This window comes from Heterodontus francisci, chromosome 35 (genome assembly GCF_036365525.1).
Source record: "Heterodontus francisci isolate sHetFra1 chromosome 35, sHetFra1.hap1, whole genome shotgun sequence".
Classification (NCBI taxonomy): Eukaryota; Metazoa; Chordata; class Chondrichthyes; order Heterodontiformes; family Heterodontidae; genus Heterodontus; species Heterodontus francisci.
In genome coordinates, this window is record NC_090405.1 from 32,605,177 (window position 1) to 32,626,445 (window position 21,269).

The following is a 21,269-nucleotide window of genomic DNA, read 5'->3' on the forward strand; positions in this document are numbered from 1 at the left end:
AGGAATCCTTGAGGACCTATGCAGGCAAGGTCAGAGTAGAATGTTGATTTGCTCCTCTTTGTCAGCACTTGCTCTGTTGGTATTACGCTTGCCTCTGAGTCAGAAGGTTGAAGGTTCAGTTCCCACTCTGGACACTTTGGCTGCAATTTTACACGCCCTCCCCCAGGAGCAGGCTGGGAGGCGTGGCGAGGGGGGATGCATAAAATTGCATCGGACGTGGGGAGTACCATTCCTGTCACCTACCCACCTCCACCGCTATTTTACCAGTGGCAGGGGAGGTGGCAAATGGCCCGGCTGCCCGAGGCCAATTAAGGCCCTTAAGTAGCCTCTAGGCCTCAACAATGGCTTAGAAAGCCACTCAGTTCAAGGGCAATTAGGGATGGGCAACAAATGCTGCCCTTGCCCACATCCCATGAAAGAATAAAAAGAAACAAACACAGATTATCTGGTCATTATCTCATTGGTGTTTGTGGGTGAATTGGCTGTTGCTGTGCATAAATTGGCTGCCTTGTTTCCTGCATTACAACAGTGACTGTACTTCAAAAAAAACTACTTCATTGGCGGTAAAGCACTTTGGGTAGTCCCGAGGCTGTGAAAGGAGCTATATAAATGCAAGTTCTTTCTTATCGAAGATTCCTTCACCGTAACTTGGCTGCAAGTCTTCCCACTTGGAATTACTGCAGAGAAGTGAAACTTTTCGACTGCACACCCCTGCCATTCACTGTTCCCACCCACACTGGACCAGTTCCCACGAGCCGAGCTCGGAAGCTGGGCAGCACGCAGTCGGAAAATTCACACTTTAAAAACTTACTGAGGAAAGAAAAATCTTATCAGCAGCTCTGCTTTCTTAATCCCTATCTAGAGTCCAATCAAGTTGAAAATTAACTTTGTGGTAACAAGCATTATTCCGAATAAGCGCTGTAAATTTGTCAGACATTGGCGGTCAGTATTACACAGTGACCGGCAATAGGCCACAGGATTCAGTATGAGGAGCTATTGTTTGGCCTGAGCGAAACGTCATAGCATACGAGGCTACGGGCCGAGTGCTGGAAAATGGGATTAGAATAGTTAGGTGCTTGATGGCCGGCCACAGACACGATGGGCCGAAGGACCTGTTGCTGTGCTGTATAACTCTATGACCTTCAATAGAGATGTCACTTAATTTTGATCCAAAGGAATAACACATCAATGGATCCTCTTTGGAAACTGCACACTCTTTGAGGTTGGACCTGTATTAACACCACTCATTGTAACCTTTTACTGACAATGATTTGTGACTATATTCTGATTATTTGAGAGTTCTAGTGCTGGAGTAGGTGGGTAATGGTGCATTCGGGGATATTCTTCATTCAGCTGACAATCTGAGGAGCTTCATAAACTCACAATACCACATCCTATTTCTTATGTTCTTATTCATCTATTTCCAAGTTAAAATTTACGACGATTCACGCGAGTATCTCATCTATTCCATCCTCTGCAAAGCAGACAAATGCTGAGCTGGATTGATTATTATGCTAATTATGAATGAAATTTCAAAGTGATATGCAAATGGGATTCTCTTTGACAGCTCATTACAAATTCTTGCGATGGGGAGCATGAATCGTGCACCCATGGCAGCCTCCACAAGAACCCTGCTTTATATAAGCAGTTTTGTTACACAAAGCCTTCGGTGTGTTTTGATACAGTAATATTGTGACCAACATAAACATTATATAGCCTCTAGTAAAGGTCATTGGCAAGAGAGCCAGAGGGAAGATGAGGAGAAATCTTTTGACGCAGCTAGTTATGATCTGGCATGCTCTGTCTGAAAGGATATTGGAAAGAAATTCAATAGTAACTTTCAAAAGGGAATTGGAAAAATACTTGATGAGAAAAAATGATCATGGGGGTGAGAGCAGGGGTGCGTGGGACTAACTGGATAGTTCTTTCAAAGAGCCAGAACAGGCATGAAGGACTGAATGGCCTCCAGTACTATATAATTCTGTGATTCTATGGTTAGAATTTATAAAGTAACAATTGCATCCTTAGGAAGGAGTAAGGAATTACAATCAAAGATCTCCTCTTCTGCCATCTTAAAGCCAAGTGACTGGGGATCCCAGAACCATTTTTAGCACCGCAAAGGTACCGTTCAGTTGTAGACTTGCATTTCTGCAGAAGCCGATTTGTGCACAGCAAGATCCCACAAACAGCAATGTGATAATGACCAGATAACCTGTTGTTTAGTGACCTTGGTTTCAGGATAAATACTGGTCAGGAACCCTGCTCGCTATGAAATCTATTACGTTCACCTGTGGGGGCAGACGGGGCCTCGTTTCATTCGAAATGATGAAACCTCCGACGATATAGCATTCCCTCAGTACGGCACTGGAGTGTCAGCCTGGATTCTGTACGGAAGTCTCTGTTGTGGGACTTGAACCCACAACCCTCTGACTCAGAGGTCAAAGTGATACCCACTGAGCTACAGAGTTGTAGATATTGGACTGGAGCCAGAGGTGCTCCAAGGTAGGTGAGCCTGAGTGTAGTGGGCGAGGAGGAGGAGTGGGGGTGCTCCTTTCAACGCCACAAGATGGGGCCACTGTCGGCTCACCTTGGTCTCCAGCTGACCCACCCTGCAGTCCCCAAATCTTCCCCCATGCCCCAAATGACTTATCTGGATGCCTCCAGGAATGCCCAATCTACCAGCAGCCCCGTGAGCTGCCCACGTTTACCCGTTTAAGCAAGCTGCTCTTAAATCGAGTCCTCGACCATTAAAATGGACCAGGTCTCCTTCCCCGGTCGATTTCCCATGGCATTTTGATTTGTAACTGCTGACCCTATATGTTTCAGTAAATTTTGGAGAGACTGGTTATCAGCCAGTGCCAGGACACTAACCTGCACTCCGACTGCGGTGCAGCAGTAGTGTAATTAGAAAGTGTGTGTCATACTAGCTGCCCAGTTTCAGGCAGTGTTTGGAGACAGACCGTCAACTGAAAAGGAGACTCGAATGCTCAGCCGGACTTTGAAGCCAAGCCAAGGATCCCTGATGGCCCATGATGAATATTAATTATTTCCAAATCCTGGACGGACTCTTGTGTTTCTCCTCATTCTGTGGCACACCTGAACCAAGGTGACACATCCGCCTTTGAAGTCCAGTCTCAAAATGATCCGAAACTGTGTAAAACACACTCACGGAAAGCAATGGCCTGATCAAAGTACTCAAAGCCACAGGCAAACCACAAACGCTTTCTAAAGATCTATAATATGTTATTAAGCAGGATAGAGCTCCACAATCTCTCAGTGTCACTATAATTAATCTCTTTTCCCTTCTTTCAGCTGGTTCCCTCCTCAGTACTCTCCCCTCCTTTATCCAAAACTAACCACTTAATTTAGCTCCTGTCAGTTCCCTTGCCAGCGACTCCTTCCCCGCCACCCCCCCCACCCCCCTGCCTTGCTGGCCACTGTCTGAGGCTGAACCACACTGTTCACAACCTTGGCATCCAACTTCACCCCAAGCTAAGCTTCTGATCCCAAATCCTCTCTATCACCAAGACCACCTACCTCTAGCTCCATTACATCGCCCATCTCCTTCCCACCTCAGCTCATCTGCTGCTGAAACCCTCATCCATGCCTTTGTTATCCTCGACTTGACTATTCCAAAGCACTCCTGACCAGCCTCCCACGTTCTACGCGTTCTATGGACTGATGCACACACAAGCCCATGTGTAGCAGATGTGTATGCTCTGGGCTAAGATCGCAGTCATGCAAATGAGGTTGTGATTAAGCTGCCAAGCTATGGTGTCCTGCTGTTAACTTTTATACTGTTAATTACCAAGTGCTGCTTCTTGCCAAAGCTTGTTATTTTTTGCAAAGGCTTTGCAGAAGCTTGGTCTTGCTAAGGCCTGTGTGTGTATTACGTGCAATCGGTTTGCACCAGATAATATTAGACTTCACACCCGTTGTATCCACATAAGGATTAGAAAAGCAGAACATTGTGGTTTCCAGATTAGGGTACCAGGCCAGAGATCAAGTGACATTAAAATAAAGAGGTTACAAAAGAGAATGTGCAGAAGCAAAGAAGAGGAAGCCACTCTGGAGTTTGGGATGGGGGTTAAATAAACAGGCTGACGGGTGGTAAACCTCCAAGAAACAAAACATAAAGGGGGTTGCACAAACAAAGGAAAGACAGAGATAGAAGACCCAGAAGGAGAGAGAAATTCAAGCACCAATGTACACTGCTCTGTTCAGAGTTGAGTGGGTAATAGAAGTTTTTTGTTTGATGCTGTTAACTGTTACTTCTTAATAAATTGTTACTGTAACCAATTGGTGTCAACTCAAACGATTCATAACAATACGACAGTGTCATTCACCCCAATCTTTCACTGACCAAATTGTAATGTTGTGCTGTGTTCTTAAGCCTTCTTTAAATGACAGCCGCAGGTTTCATATTCAACTTCAGCACAAACTCTATTTATTGTCTTACTTATCTACATTGCGTGGATTCAGGTACAAGTCTTTTCCTTGCTGGTGTGAGTCAGTCCTCTGTAAAGTGAGCCTCTCAACATGGTGTCTCTTCCTTATATATGTCTGATGATGCCATCAGTTGCATCAGTGGCCTAATCCCTTGAAGGTATGGTTTCCCAAAGGTGAAGTCACCACTGCACTACATTACATAACCCCCTTCTTTTAAATTTAAAGTTTCCCCCTTTTCTTTGAAAGATTTACAATTGCAAAATTACATTGAACAAATCCCGGTTGGAGTGACGTTTGAAACTTGGGAGGGGATAGGTTTCCCACCTGGCTCCGTTCATTATCAGTGCATCACATGGTCTTCAAATAGGACAGACCAATCAATGAGGTCTCAATGATTTTCTCTGTGGATCTCGCAGTATTGATCTCAACTGAGCTTTTCGGTAGCCACTGGCATGAAGTCATCCAAATCGTCTTCGTCCCTTTCTTCTGGAATTGTTTCAGCATTAACTTTTTTTGAAGAAGGTTACATTTCTCTTCACAATGTAGTTTCCTCTTTGCTATGATCATGTTTCCTTTTCTCTGAACTACCGAAAGCACTCTTGGATCAAATAGTGAGTGGACTTTTGATGTTTTCTTGCTGAAACTTTTTGTCTCCTTTTAACTCAATATCTTTTGCGTGCATCCATCAGTCTGCATTCATCTTTAATCTCTGTTTTTAACTCGTCGCTATCTCTCAAGGTTTCCATTGAGTGTGTGTGGGATTGAGTATTCGAGGATTTTGGCAGTTTGCACTTTGTCTTCTGTTTAGAGCAAAGCTTGGTGATATATTTGTGGTTGAATGAACAGTTGCCCTGTAGGCTCTTGGAAATCTGAAGAGTTGTTGTTTTCAGCTCTTTCTGTCAGTGTTAGCTGTTTGTATAGTTTTCATTAGGGTGCGATTAAAACATTCTACCTCTCCATTGAAGAATCACACCTTTATGGGTGAATCCTTAATGGGTAGAAAATTCAGCGAATTCATGACTATTAAACAGCAGGCCATTGTCTGTTCTTACTGTATCAGGTATCGCTCGTCTTGCAAAGGTGACATCAAATTTGGGTAGAGTTGCTCTTTCAGATGTCAATGTCACTATTTCTACCTCTAGATATTTGCAGTAGTCATCTACTATGACTAAAATGTACCTGGCAGAAAGAAAAGGGTCCGAAAAAAAAATCAGCTGACACTTCCTTCCAGGGCCTTATGTGCAAGGGTGTCACCCTAAGTGGCACAGGCTTCTCTATACCTTCATTCATGGCTGCTTAGCATGGTATACATTCTCTTACTGCGTCTTCTACCATTCTGTCAATTCCAGAGAACTGTATCTTCTCTCGCAGAAGGCTTTTTGTCTTTACAGTTCCTTGATGAGTTGCATGCGATATCTCAGTTGTTTTTCTCCTTAACGGTGTAGAGAGGACAAGTCTGTTGCCTCTGAGTATGAGTCTATCATCTGTTGTGAACTCATCCTTGTACGACTTGTATACTTTCATATCAGGGCGTTTCCATCATCATGCTTCTGTGTTTTTGAGGCTTTCATGAGAAGTTGTAGAGTTTCGTATTTCCCTGTTTCTTTTCTTACTTCATCTATCATCATGGCCTTAGACACCATGTGACAGCATATCTAATTTAGGTAGTCAACGTCTAATTCACGCTCAGCTTGTCTCTGATTGTCTGGGTTCTCTTCATCTTTGCCTGGTTTGTATATTAGTTGACAGTTGTGGGGCATGAGTCTCAATCTCTATCTCTTGATTCTCACAGACATTGCTTTCTGTTCTGTAAAAATCCCCAGCAATAGTTTGTGATCTATCATAACATTAAACTTTACTCTATTTCTGTGTCCATCAATGATCTGCTTGTGTATGATATTGGTTTGTTGTCTTGGCCGAGCATGGCTGCAAGACCAACTGGACTGGTATCTACTATCAACTCAGTGTATCTTCTGGGATTGAAATAAGGCATTGTTGTGTTTTTGTCAAAGCTTTCTTTCAATTATGAAATGCTTGCACTTCTGCCTCGTCCCATTTCCAGTTGACATCTTGTTGAGTAAGCTGTTGAAGTGGGGCATAGAGGCATACTCTAGGATAAATCTCTCAATGTATGATACTAATCCTAGGAGAGATTTGACTTGTTTTGCACTGATGGGAGAATCTGCCTTCAAGATTACCTTCACCTTCTTAGAATCAGGAGATAAACCTTTTTTGTTCAATGTATGCCCATAGAACTTCACTTCCATAGCCGAAAAATATGCACTTGTCTTTCTTTAGTCGCAAACTGTGCACTTGGAGTCGATCCAACACTGCTTTTAAGTGCTTGTCATGTTCTGCTTGTGTTCTCCCATATACAATAAGAAATCTGAATCATACTTGACTCCATTCAGGCCTCTAAGTAGTTCTGCCACTGCTGATTGAAAAATGTTGCAGGCTGCGTTTACTCTGAACATTAAGCGCTTGTACCTTCTTAATCCAACGTAGGTACTGAAGGTAGTTACGTATCAACTGGATTTGTCTAACTCAAATTGGTGATATCCAGCTGTCAGATCTAAGGTACTGAAGATTGTCGATCCATTCATGCCTTCAATTATCATATCTAGCGTTGGCATTAGGGGCTTTTCTCATTTTATCTCTTTGTTGGTCTGTCTCATGTCCATGCAAATTCGTACTTGTCCTGTGAGTTTGGGGACGACAACAATTGGACTGATCTGTGACATTTGCCTTTCTATCTTTTCAAGGATGTCCAACTTCTCCAGTTTGTCCGATTCTTTCTCTACATCTTTTCTGGTACGGAATGGAATCCTCCTGTGTTTCTGTTGTTTGGGTTGGATTGACTCATCTATATGGAGCTTGATTTTTCTTGTTTTTCACTTTGCCGATGCCTTTGAATAACTGCGGATATTTTTTCAGGGTGTCTTCTTACAATGTCTTGTGCAAGCTTCGATCAGCACACTCTTGTGAAATGTCTCATTTTTCCCTCAGTCTTTACACTTCTTTCCTCTCGCAGGACAGGTTTTGTAATGAGGATATGCACCACTGCAATGATTGTATGTTTGAACCTTGCCCGTCTAAGAGCGAAGTCCAAAGTACGGAAAGTCCTCATCAGGGAACTCCTCTTTGCTGACGATGCTGCTTTAACATCTCACACTGAAGAGTGCCTGCAGAGTCTCATCGACAGGTTTGCGGCTTCCTGCAATGAATTTGGCCTAACCATCAGCCTCAAGAAAACGAACATCATGGGGCAGGACGTCAGAAATGCTCCATCCATCAATATTGGCGACCACGCTCTGGAAGTGGTTCAAGAGTTCACCTACCTAGGCTCAACTATCACCAGTAACCTGTCTCTAGATGCAGAAATCAACAAGCGCATGGGTAAGGCTTCCACTGCTATGTCCAGACTGGCCAAGAGAGTGTGGGAAAATGGCACACTGACACGGAACACAAAAGTCTCTGGTGAATCCTTCATCCATTCACGGATTGTGTTGACAATCCTGACCTGGCTTCAGGGGATTCTCGTCTTATGTTATTTGCCTCTTTCCCAAGACATTGGCTTGTCTTTCGCTGGCTTCCAGCATTTAGCCAATATCGAGTAATCTTTGCAAGTCTAGCGATTTGCCCTCTCTAAGTGCTTGCCTTCGTAGTCTTGGTGATTGGCAGATCATAATGATCTGGGAAATGATTTCTTTGTCATTGTCTCTGAAGTTGTAATTCTGGCTCAGACCTCTGATTCTCGTCATGTAGTGGTCAAGAGTCTCCCACTTATCTTGTTTTGATTGACTAAATACATAAATTTCGTAGTCAGGATTTGCCCTTGGTTGAAAATTGGAGCATTTTTCACTGCATCATAATCATCATCGGTTCCAGTGTCTCAGCGTATTGAAGGTATTGTCGACTCTTAATCCAGTAGAGTGTAGCAGTAACGCTCTCTTTCTTCAGAGTGTATTGATATCGAGTGCCACCATTAGGCGTTTGAATCTTGCTAGACACTTGCTCCAGTGTGGCCCTGGGTTGCTGTCCGTCTCTGAAAAGACTGGAAAGACTGGCTGTTATAGCGCATGCATGGTGATTGCTTTTTTTTTGCTTAAATCTAGTATCCTCGATGCAAATCTTCTGCATGTTCCTGGGTTGTCTGTGTGCTTTGCCTTCTAGTAAACTAATTTTTCTCTTAAAACAGCTAGCGTGTTCAGATTTGCACCTCTTTTAATAATTAATTTATGGCTCCATCACATTTATTTTCCTTATTTCTGTGTACCTGCAAAACATTTTTTTTTCCTGTTCAGTCCACGTTTTCTCTCTGATCCAGTCCTGGTTTTCGCTCGACTTTCTTTCCCTTGTGTTCCTTAACCTTGGAACCTTCTGTGCTTCATCTTTTTTTCTCTCCTCGTTGTCAGAAATTGTAGCATTGTGCTGTGTCCTTAAATCTTCTTTAAATGACAACAGCAGGTTTTATATTTGAATTAAACACAAACACTATTTATTGTTTTACTTATCTACATTGCATTACTTCAGGTACAGGTCTTTTCCTTACTGGTGTGTGTCTGTCCTCTGTAAAGCTATGTGCTGAGTGAGCCTCTCAAAATGTACAGTTTCTTAAAGATGAAGTCACCACTGCACTAGATAACATAAATGTTACGAGCGAGAAAGAGTTTTGAAACAGACCTTGCTACCAATGACATAGTTTGGTCTTGTCATGGAATCTGCTGTCTGCAGGGCCCTGGGGAGCATGTGTGAGCTGTCCTCTGAACAGAAAGCTTGTCAAATTTTCTGTTAAATGCATGGACCCTGATTGCAAAGATTGTTTTTTTAATTTTTTATTTAGAGATACAGCACTGAAACAGGCCCTTCGGCCCACCGAGTCTGTGCCGACCAACAACCACCCATTTATACTAACCCTACAGTAATCCCATATTCCCTATCACCTCCCTACACTAGGGGCAATTTACAACGGCCAATTTACCGATCACCTGCAAGTCTTTTGGATGTGGGAGGAAACCGGAGCATCCGGCGAAAACCCACGCAGACACAGGGAGAACTTGCAAACTCCGCACAGGCAGTACCCAGAATCGAACCCAGGTCCCTGGAGCTGTGAGGCTGCAGTGCTAACCGCAGTCTTTGGAACAGACTGGGAGGTACTGGAACAGACACACCTAACAGATATTTAAACAAAAACTTCAGGTTTCTAGGTGAATTGAAACTGGTTGGAACCAGATAAAAAGGCAGACAGAGCCATCCAAGCTCAGATGGCAGGAAAGTGCATTTTACTGGGAGGTTGAAGGAAGTGAAGACTGAATCTCGGAGCGGTTTCTGCTATTTAGAGGAACTGATTCATGAGACCCAGCTATACAGTGCACAGGGTTGTCACTGAAGGGGGCGGAAAAAGGTAATACTGGGGATCCAAGCTATCAAGCCTTTCACAAGCAGAAGGTTCTGGAGAAATACGCCTTTTTTGGTGAAGACTGTATCTGTGGAGTTCGGGATTAAAAGGGAACTGCTGTCAGTTGGGAATTGGTGGCTGCATCTTGGAAAACAGAATTTGGAGATCAACCTGGGGAATTTCAGAGTTTTAAAGTGTGACTATAATTTGGCACCATACATGTTGAGTGGATGTCCCAGTAAATCTGTGACAGCCATCTTTGTTGGACCTGATAGTGAATGTGTAGTTCGTAATATCTTGACTGTCATTTGTCTGGTAATTCATGTTTAATTTCTGTTGATTTTGGTTTGATTGTTAAAGTAAAAGTTATAAAAGTGAAATCTTGTCCATTTGATTTTTTTAATGGGGTCATTTGACAAATTCAGTTCTTTTGGTTTGCTGGTCTCCACGGGGATCATAATAGTCTGAATGTTGGCCAGAAGCAATTCAGATCTGCAGTTATCTTAACTGTGACATTGTGAATTGTTTCTGGCATCTGTTCACCTGCTACAAACTGCACAGGGGCATGCAGAGCACAGTGGTCATTGGGTTGGAAGAATTGGAGCCTCTGTCTAATAACGATTTACAGGACATGGTGCTGTGAGCTCACAGTGCCATTTCACGATTAAAATAAAAATAATTGATATAATATGAATATAGAAACAAGGGAATTCCATTCAGCCCCTCTAGCCTGTTCTGCTATTTAAATAGAACTGAACTCCATTTTCCCGCCTTTTATTCATACCCTTACCTAACAAAAGTCTATTGATCTCAGACTTGAAAGCTACAATTGACCCACAGCTTTTTGGGGAAAGAGAGATCCAGATTACTATTACCGTTTGTGTGGAAAGAGGGTTTCCTGATTTCACTTCTAAATGTCCTGGCTCTAATTTTAGGATTACGTCTCCTTGTTCTTGATTCCCTCACCAGAGGATGTAGTTTCTCTGCATTTACCATATTGAATCCTCTTATCATGTTAAACATCTGGACTGGATCACCCCAAAACTTCCTATCACTCAACGGAATACAGACCTAGGCATCTTGTCCTCATAATTTAACCCTTTTAACTCCAGTAACATTCTGCTGAATCTGTGCTGCATCCACTCTACAGCCAATACATCCTGCCTGAGGTGGGCTGCCCAAGACTGATGACATTACTTTTAATGGGATCTAACCAGAGCTTTATATGACTATAATTGAACTCCCACTGTTGTGTATTACAGCCCCCGCTGGAGATAAAGGCCAACTTTCCATTAGCCTTTTTGATTGCTTCTAGATCACTAAAAGTTAGTGATTTCTGAACTTGGGGTAATTTGCCAATTCTGAGCTCCAGAACCAGAAAATGGTGCTCAGGTCATGTCTAACCTCTCAGTACGCTCTGCCAACAGGTCAGGCTCCCATCAGCTGTGCATTTGTACAATATTAATTCACATCTCATCACATCGCAAAATCTTGCAGCCTGTCTCACATTAAATCATGATTAATATCAGTTTGCAGCAAACTGCCTTCAAACAGCCTCAAAACTCAACACAGAACCAAAGCACCTCTTCAACATGCAGCAAGATTTCGTTGCCACCAAAGACTCATTATCTTAAAACTATTCTCGAAACATTTTAACACAATAAACCCACAGGAATCCCCTGTTGTTACCCATTGAACACAACAGGAAACAACCTTGAAATAAAAAAGGCACACCAAACGATAATAAACTATAAGTCAGTGTCAAAAGTGAAGTATAACTATTAGTTTGGGATGAACTTATTTAATTGCCATGGTACACAAGGGGTTAAAACTAACTTTGCTCACTGAAATAATAGGGGTGTTTTTCTGACTTCATGCTCTTGCCAGGGAGTGCACACATCAGGAGCCCATAATGAAAATTTGGATGTACAGAATTTTCTAAACAATTGGAAAATTGCACTAGGCAAGGCTCCATGTCAAATCAGAAAATGATCCCATATTTCAGCTTTAGGCAATAAAATCGTTACAGAATGAGTCTGTTTGTCTGAGACTGGTGGCCGAGGGAGGGGATGGTACCACGCCATTCAATTTAAATACCAACATCTTGTGCATTTGTTCCACTACACATTCGATTGATATTTATTTCTTAAACTTAAAGCCAGCTTTTTGAATCAGCTCCGTCCCAGTCACTTTTTGAAGTTAACATATCAACTTGCCCTGTTAAAAATCAGAGACCATCTGAAGACTTTGAAGAGAGGTTCAAGCCAAATAGCTTCTGTGAAATGTGAGAAAAAGAAAGGAACCACCACATAGGAATATTGCCTTTTTCATAGTTTAGCACAGCAGCCATAAACTATTTATTATTCTCTAGCAAGAGCGAGTCAAACTTAAAAATCATTGTAAAAGTATATGTTGTGTTACTCATTATTCATTTATCCTCATATTGCTCAATGAATTTGTTTACCAGTTAAAGTGGAAGTCAAAGATGAGGAGGATCATTGGAGGGTGTGTGATAAACTAGGTAGGTGAACTAACCAGAAGAGGGCTGTCTGTTCATTCCCTGGGCATGCTACAACACTGCCTAGGTATCCAGGTAGGTGAAACAGGATTCTTGGCAACACTGGGAGCTATAGCTCTCCTGTGAGTGGAGAGGAACATTAAAACCAAAGAGTAAAAAATCCCCCCAAATTATAACAGTTCCTATAGCCGTGCAACATGTTAACAGAGAGGAAAACGCAACATCTGATTTAGATTGGCCAAAAATGCTCAAACCTTGTGGTGCAGATTCTGCACAATCATTATCCTGAGCATTAACACTTAACATTTAATTTGTTTCTATGACCACCAAGAGGTCTGCACTGAAATAGGACATCGAGACCCAATTTGGACTTTTCCCTCCTACGTGCTCTTCTGTTCGTGCCTTGACTGAAGGTTTCATAGGATGACGAAGACCCTTATGAATCAAAATCTGCAACGTTATCCACTGCCATTTCTGGGTTAATGTGCTCAGGTTTAATCATTAGCTCCAGTTGGACAATGGATACAGGATACTACTACTGGGTCAAGTTTATTTACAGCAGAGCAATGGAGTCATAGAGAGTACCGAAATAGGCCCTTTGGCCCACCGAGTCTGCACCGACCATCAATCACCCATTTATACTAATCCTACATTAATCCCATTTTTTCCCTCACACATCCGCATCTTCTATCAATTCTCCTACCACCTACCTAAACTAGGGGCAATTTTTGCAATGGCCAATTTACCTATCAACCTGCAAGTCTTTAGCATGTGGGAGGAAACCGGAGCACCTGGAGGAAACCCATGCGGTCACAGGGAGAACTTGCAAGATCCGCACTGGCAGTAACCAGAACTGAACCCGAGTCACTGGAGTTGAGAGGCTGTGGTGCTAACCACTGCACCACCCCTAATGGGGAGAAATAAAATAATAAAGCACATTATTACAATGCAATGCCCAACCTTACACAATATTACAGTGCAACACCCAACCTAAATGAAATAAAAACAAGAAATGCTGGAAACACTCAGCAGATCTGGCAGAATCTGTGGACAGAGAAGCAGAGTTAACATTTCAGGTCTGTGACCCTTCACCAGAACTGGCAAATATTAGCAATGTAATAGGTTTAAAGCAATTAAAGCGGCGGTGGGGCAAGAGATAACCAAAGAGAAGGTGTTGATAGGACTAGCTCATGGAGAATAACTGACCAGAAGGTCATGGAGCAAAGGCAAAAGGTATGTTAATGGTGCGCTAAAAGACACCGTTAGTACGGACAGGGTGTTAATTGACAGAAAAATGAACAGCCTGGCCCCAAGCACAAATATGAAAAAAATCAGTGGGTAAGCACAGTAGAAACAAAATAAAATAAACAAATAAAAAATAAATAAATATTATAAGATCGAAGCCCATGGAATTAAGGGGCAAGTGGATATCGAATTGGTTCAGTGCTGGTAGTGGTTACATGGTTTTAGACAGGACGTTTGGGTCCATTAATCTTTTTAGTTTTTACTAACGATTTCAATTTGTGTGTGGGGAACAGGTTTATAAAGTTTTCAGATGATACCAAACTTGATGACATAGTAGATAGTGATGGGGATAGGTGTAGACTTCAGAATGACAGGATGTTGAAATTGGCAGATGGAGTTCAACGTGCAGAAGTGTGCAGTGTTGTGTACTTTAACTGGCATGATTTTGAAAAGTGTAGGCGAGCAGAGTGATCTTCTCCATATATACAAATCCTTAAAAGTGGTTAAAAAAGCATGAGAGCTTCTTGGGTTTATAAATAGTGCAATAGAATATAAAAGCAGAGATCATTCTAGAACTTTATAAATTACTGGTCAGGCCTCAGCTGGCGTCTTGTGGAGAATTCTGGGCACCACACTTCAAGAAAGATTTAAAGGGATTAGAAAGGGTTCAGAGGAGGTTTATCAGGATGTTTACCAGGTAACAGAGACTTCAGTTATGATTAGAGGTTGGAAAAGTTGGGACTGTTCTCCTTGGAACAGAGAAGGTTAAGAGATAACATAATAGAGGTTTTCAAGATGACGCGAGATGTTGATAAGAGTAGCGAAAAATTATTCCCTCTGGCGAGTGGGTCAAAAACCAGAGGTCATGGATTTATAATCATTGTTAAAAGATCTAGAGGAGAGATGGAGAATTTTTTTCATTCAATTGTTGGGATTTGGATCGCTCGACCTGAAAGGTAGTGGAAGCTGATCCCATAAATAATTTTGAGAGTTGGACGGGTCCTTGAGGATGAGGAATTTACAGGGCAACAGACAAAAAGCGGGGTGGGACTAAGCACGACTGCTCTGCCAAAGAGCCAGTACAGGCACAATGGGCCAAGTGGCCTCCTTCTGTTCTGTTAGTTTCTATGATTCGATGATTAATACAATAATAGTGCAATGACCAATATTACACTAGGGGCAACAGGGAGCTTTATACTGAGGGCAGGAGGAAATGAAATAGGAGAAAATGGATTAAGATATATTTAAAAACAAACTTTTTATTTGTTCACGGGATGTGGGCGTTACTGGCAAGGTCAGCACTTATTGCCCATCCTTAACCACTCTTGAGAAAAGGAGGTGGTGAGTCTCCTTCATGAATCACTGTGAGGTAGGTACACCCACAGTGCTGTTAGGGAGGGAGTTCCAGGATTTTGACCCAGTGACAGTGAAGGAACGGCGATATAGTTCCAAGTCAGGATGGTGTGTAGCTTGGGGGGGGGGGGGGGGGGGGGGGAACTTGCAGGTGGTGGTGTTCCCATCCATCTACTGCCCTTGTCCTTCGAGGTGGTAGAGATTGTGGGTTTGGAAGGTGCTGTCAAAGGTGCCTTTGGGAGTTTCTGCAGTGCATCTTTCAGTTGGTGTACGCTGCCGCCACTCAATGTCAAAAGCAGTTACTCTCACCTCAGGAATTTAGCTCTTTTGTCCATGTTTGGACCAAGGTTGTGATGAGGTCTAGAGCCGAGCAGCCCTGCGGAAGCCAAACTGAGCATCGGTGAGTAGTGCTTCTTGATAGCACTGCTATTGATTTAAATATTAATTGGGAATAATAGTCCAAAAATTGCTGGAACAGGCCAACAGTGTTGTCTCTGGACCCTCTCCCCCACCCACGGCACCCCCTCCCGCTGTCAGTTTTGACCATTTAATCACCATAAACTTTAGGCTGAAAATTGCCATTAGTGTAAGCAGGAAACAGTGAAGCACCCTCTACATAAGAAATAGGAGCAGGAGTCAGCCATTCGGCCAGTCGAACCTGCTCTGCCATTCGATAAGATTCTGGCTGATCTGATTGTGGCCTCAACCCCACTTTCCTGCTTAACTACAGGTCATCTGAGTGAACAGGGCAAGCAGTCTCCTTAACCAATCAGATTGAAGGATTGTGAAATTAGAGTTGGTGATTTCAATGTTAAATCAGATATAGAAAGAGAAAGATTGATTAGATTGAGAGAGAAAAGAGGAACAAAGTAAAAACAAAATTACACTTTTTAAAATCTTCAACAATTAAAGCCTAAAGGAATGAGAATCCACATCTGTAATAGTTAATTTTCAGTGCAGAGAGGTTGATTGGCAATAATTAACACTTAGCACGTTGTTAAAAAGATACATAGACGGGATTTTACTCTCTGTGGCAAATTTTACTTTGCATCTACCGTGCAAGAAAAGCAGCTTTACACTACTCAATGCATCAGACCGAGAGATGCTGTTTTCACGGAGCAAACAGCCCCAACTCCAACAACAACTTATATTTATATAGCATCTTTAAAGTAATAAAACATCCCAAGGTGCTTTACAGGAGCATTATAAAACAATGTATGACACCGAGTCACAAAAAGATATCAAGTCAGATGACCAAAAGCTTGGTCAAAGAGGTAGGTTTTAAAGAGCATCTTAATGGAGGAAGGCAAGGTGTAGGGGCTTCGGCACCCGAAGGTGCGGTCACCAGCGGTGGAGCGATTAAAATCAGGGATACATTAGAGGCCAGAATTAGATAAGTGCAGATATCTTGGAGGGTTTTGGGGCTGGAGGAAATTACTGGGGTAAGGGAGGGGTGAGGCCATGGACGGATTTGAAAACAAGGATGAAAATTTTAAAATCAAGAAGCTGCTTGACCGGGAGCCAATGTAGATCAGGGAGCACAGGGGAACGGGACTTGGTGCGAGTTAAAACATGGGCAGCAGGCTTTTGGATGACCTCAAGTTTACGGAGAGTAGAATGCGAGAGATCAGCCAGGAGTGCGTTGGAATAGTCAAGTCTAGAAGTAACGAAAGCATGAATGAGGGCTTCAGCAGCAAATGAGCTGAGACAGGGAGGAAGTCGGGCGATGTTACGGAGGTGGAAATAGGCAGTGTTAGTGATGGCACAAATAAAAGGTCGGAAGCTCATGCCGGGGTCAAATGTGACACCATGGTGGCGAACAGACTGACTTAATCTCAGACTGTTGCCAGGGATAGGAATGGTGTCGGTAGCTAAAGAAGGAGTTTGTAGCAGGGGATGGAAAACAATGGTGTTCCCTCTATTTAATTAGAGGAAATTTCTGCACATCCGCTACTGGATGTTGGATAAGCAATCTGATAATTTAGCAACAGTGGAGGAGTCGAGAGAGGTGGGGGTGAGGTAGAGTTGGGTGTCGTTAGCATATATGTGAAAACTAACCCTGTGTTTTCGGACGATGTCGCCAAGGGGCAGCTCGTAGACGAGAAATAGGAGGAGGCAAAGATAGATCCTTGGGGGACACCAGAGGTAATGATGTGGGAGCAAGAAGAGAAGCCATTGCAAGTGGTTCCCTGGCTACAATTAGGTAGATAAAAACTCCCGACAGCAAGCTTTCAATTTCTACATTTACCCACATACCCATCCTTGCCTGAAGCTTCCGTGACATTTTCACTGAAATAACAGTGTGGCCAGCTGTCAGCACTGTAGCTGAATATCCAGCCAATGATCACTTTCATGACAGACAATATTAGCCCCACCCTTCTTTTGAAAGCAATTTTTGAGCCAATAATTTATGCAAAGCAGCAACCTGAGATGGTCAGCTCCAGTTCACAATAAGTTCCTGAATAAAGCTGTCGCTACTGTCTGGCAAAAATTCAAACCAACCTTCTCAGCCACCAGTATTAATTATTTGCCTAAGGTGCAAATTACTTGAATCGAAACTGACATTTGCAGATTTCAAAATCCATCTTCCTTCTCACTGAGTTTCGAATGCTAATAATTTTAATTTCTCAACCGAAAAGAAAAATTCCAAGTTGTTATGGCAGGGAGAGAAGCAGAGCATGTTTGGTAATGATCTGAAGGAGGTAACGTCAAGTAAATTGCTCTGTTATGCCTCTCGAGTTAAGCATTCTTTTTTTTAAAAACACATTAACTTGTAGGCATTCCCTTCAGGGCAAGTCTGGTATAGTGCAGAGCCACACAGTTCAAAAGGTCCCAGGTTGCAGTGCTGATCTGGTCACAGTTAGCTGATGTCAATAGAGTTGGATGAGGGAAGGGCTATAGTTGGTCTCTGCAGCCCCCCCCCCCCCCCCCCCAAATCAGACGGGGTATCAGTTGCCGGTGACCATCCTGCTAGAAAATGTGCGGAAGGCGAGTACGATAAGGACTGGGCTCAACCGTCAATGGTGCTGTAGTTGAATGTCCAGCCAATGGACACTTCCATGACGGACAGATGAAAAATGGTTACTTTGATGAAATACTGAGATCAGAGGGTGTATGAGACCACAGGAGGAAAGTGGGGCGACAGAGAGTTGAATACAGAGTGCTTTAAGAGGTGGCCAGTTGGTGATGTTTAAGATTGACCATGTGGGCTTACAGTCAGTGCTGCCATGATCGTGTGTGGCCTGACTCCAGCTTCGTGCTTCTGGTACATTACAACCAATTGATCCAAGTGAATCATTACTATTAGGCAAATGCAAACAGACCTTTTAAATATCGATCCACCCTGAGCCGTTTTGGAAAATAAACTGACCGGTTCATTTTGGGGTTTGAAGGCAACAGATAATCTGATCAGTGTTAAAGATCAATCAGTTTTTACGATGCAATTCTTTTTGCAGAGCTAATAAAGAGCCACTTCAATGCAGAATGAGGAAAGGCATCCACATTCCAGCTGTAGTGTAGCTGTGATGCATTTCCACCTCACACTGATACCATGGCTATAACGTAAAGGCTCCCCAACTTCACTTTACTGGTGTTGAACATGTCATCACATTTCAGTTTGCACCAGGTAAACGCAACCTGAATCAGATCTGGAGTGAGGTGGAGGAGGTGGTCTTGCAGCCTTCCACCCCACTGCCTGGCTGATAGACACTACACAGGACTAGCGCCAGTGCAAAGCTGAGACAATTTGGCACCTTGATCTTGTAATGTGAAAGTGACAGACGGTCACTTGATAAATGCAACACTTAGACTTTACTGTAGTCTGACTGCTACTGTACTGTGTGGGAGCAGCCAATGTACAATGTGAGCACACTACTGACAATGTAATGCGAAATATGCAATCTTTAACTGAGGGGAAAAAAAATCAGGAAGCACTCACCAGTGTAGGTCCACTCTGATGCTGTAAAAAAACCAGGAAAACATTAATGAAACCCAAATCATGAAGTGTTGAATATTCACATTCAGGGTGAGGTTCGTACACTAGTGTGTTAACGACTCACACAGCTATTAATGCTCAAATCGGCCAGCAAATTCAGGGGATTAAGAAATATGCTGTGAGTTTCAAACCTCCAGAATGGGCTGGTTGATTTACCGTGCTCCATTATTTGCTTCACACAAACAGCATCTCACCCTGTGCCTCCCCGTCATTGTTAAGAACCTGCTGGATTTGCATTTTAATTGGCCATTAAACTTGCCGCAGAAAGGTAGGACTGGTAATTAACAGTGCACCTATCTTTTTAACAATCTGATCATCATTAATGCAACACTCATCAACCTCTCTAACCCAGAAAGGGAACAATTTAAACTGTTTAATCTCATTCCTGCAGGTAGTAAATTATTGTTGGAAATTTAAGTTACATTTTTTGCCAACTTTTTCTTTTCTGTCTCTTCCTCCCCTTGCCCCTTTCCCTCTGTCAATCCAGTTTTTATTTCCCTCTTTCTGTAGCTAATTCAATCCTCCTTAGATGTGGAGTGGTGCCAGAGGACTGGGGAATTGAAAATGTTACTCTCCTATCCAGAAGAGGAGAGAGGGATAAACCCTGTTCAGGGTAGTCAGCCTGTGATGGGGAGACATATTAATCTGGGAGAAAATTAATTCACACTTGGAAAAATAGGAGTTAATAAATGAAAGCCAGCACATATTTGTTAAAAGGCAAATAATGTTTGACTAGTTCTTTGATGCGGGAACAGAGAGTCCTGGGTGTGTATGTATCTATGTCTTTGAAGGTAGCAGCACGAGTTGAGCAGGCTATTATAAACACCTACAGGATCACGGCTTTATAAATAAGAAGCATAACGAACAAAAGCAAGGAGATTATGCTGAGCCTTTAGCGAGACCTCAGTTGGAGTATTGTGTCCAATTCTGAGCACCACACTCTAGAAAGGATGTCAAGGCTTTGGAGAGGGTGCGGAGGAGATTTACAAGAATGCTCCCAGGGATGAAAGATTTCAGTTATGTGGAGAGACTGGAGAAACTGGGGTGGTTGTCTTTAGAGCGGAGAAGGTTTACAGGAGATTTGATAAGAGTTGTTCAAAATCATGAAGGGTTTCGATAGAGTAAATAGGGGTATAACATTTCCAGTGGGAGAAGGGCAGTAACGAGAGGGCACAGATTTAAGGTGATTAGCAATAGAACGAGAACAAACATGAGGAAAAAATATTTACACAGCGACTTGTGGTGATCTGGAATGCACTGCCTGATCAATTCTAATTAATTCTATTTCCTTCTCTTTCTGTTCTCTGTTTAACAGTGAATGCTTGATTCTCAATGGTTAAGGAGATTGTTGGTCCCGTCAATCACTAAGGTTCCAGGTGCCCCACTATCAGCTCACACTTTCAGGAAGTTACAGTGCAGAAAATTCTGAAGTGTGCAGGGAAAACGTCTAACTAACGGAGTACACTACGAGATGTCCAACTCCAGCAAGATCCGCACAAATTATTTTGCCAGAAGGCAGAAATCAAGTCGGTTAAAGCAGTAATCCCTCATGCAGCAACTGGCAGTGACTGAACAATCGTCCCTCTTGCTCCAAACCATGATAAAACATTCATCACCACGTCTGTAACGCCACACATCTACAAAAGGAAGCTCTTGTTATTCAATATTTATGGAGCCTCTTGCCATGCACAGATTCTATTTCCCTATTGTTCACTGGGTAATATCCACAGTCCCATTTCCCCATTATTTACTGTGTAATATCCAAACCCTCCAGGCTGAGCGAAGGCCCCCCCTTTCCCCGGAGAGACCTCACTGACCTCCAGACTCCGCCAGGACAGGGCTCCTCAAGTGTAGGAGCTGCAGAATGAGCAATGCTGAGCCGCAGATCCGCGGTGCTCGGCCCATGGCTATGGTCCAGGCTCCGGTGCCCTGTCTCTGTGCCTGAGCCAATGTGGCTATACGCGTCTCTGGGCTGTTTGGAGTCAGCGCTGCCAGGGGGCGGGGGGCTGGCCCCGCCTCACTGGGTGGAGCTGCAGGACACTGCGGAGCCTGTTGGACCAGTTCAAATCCTCATTCATTCATTAAGGTGCAAGAGGCGGATGGGAAAGTTGTCCAGGCGAACAAAAGCAAAGCTCCCCCCCAGCTCCACTCCACTGACCCTGAGTGAATGGAGACTCTATTATCAATTCAGAGGCTCCCAGGAGATGGTGTATGTACCCAGTCCAGGAGATTATCTGCACTCTCTCTCTCACCATCCTATTCCTGCTGAATTCACCAGACAGTTTCAGAAAACCCTCCAGAATAAAGTGATT

At 43.1% G+C, this 21,269-nt stretch overlaps 1 protein-coding gene across 5 annotated transcripts in view; it reads right to left on the reverse strand.

Annotated features, from left to right (window-relative positions):
- Window positions 1-20,933, reverse strand: part of ca12 (carbonic anhydrase XII) — a 75,310-nt gene extending 54,377 nt beyond the window's left edge. For all 5 annotated transcript variants that reach the window (XM_068015118.1, XM_068015115.1, XM_068015117.1 and 2 more), the window contains exons 1-2: window positions 20,775-20,933; window positions 18,901-18,921 (exon numbers count right to left, since the gene is read on the reverse strand). In XM_068015118.1, coding sequence (XP_067871219.1) covers window positions 18,901-18,921; window positions 20,775-20,862 — 109 coding nt within the window. In that variant the 5' untranslated portion in view covers window positions 20,863-20,933. The remainder of the gene's footprint in view (window positions 1-18,900; window positions 18,922-20,774) is intronic.
- Window positions 20,934-21,269: the final 336 nt, after the last annotated feature.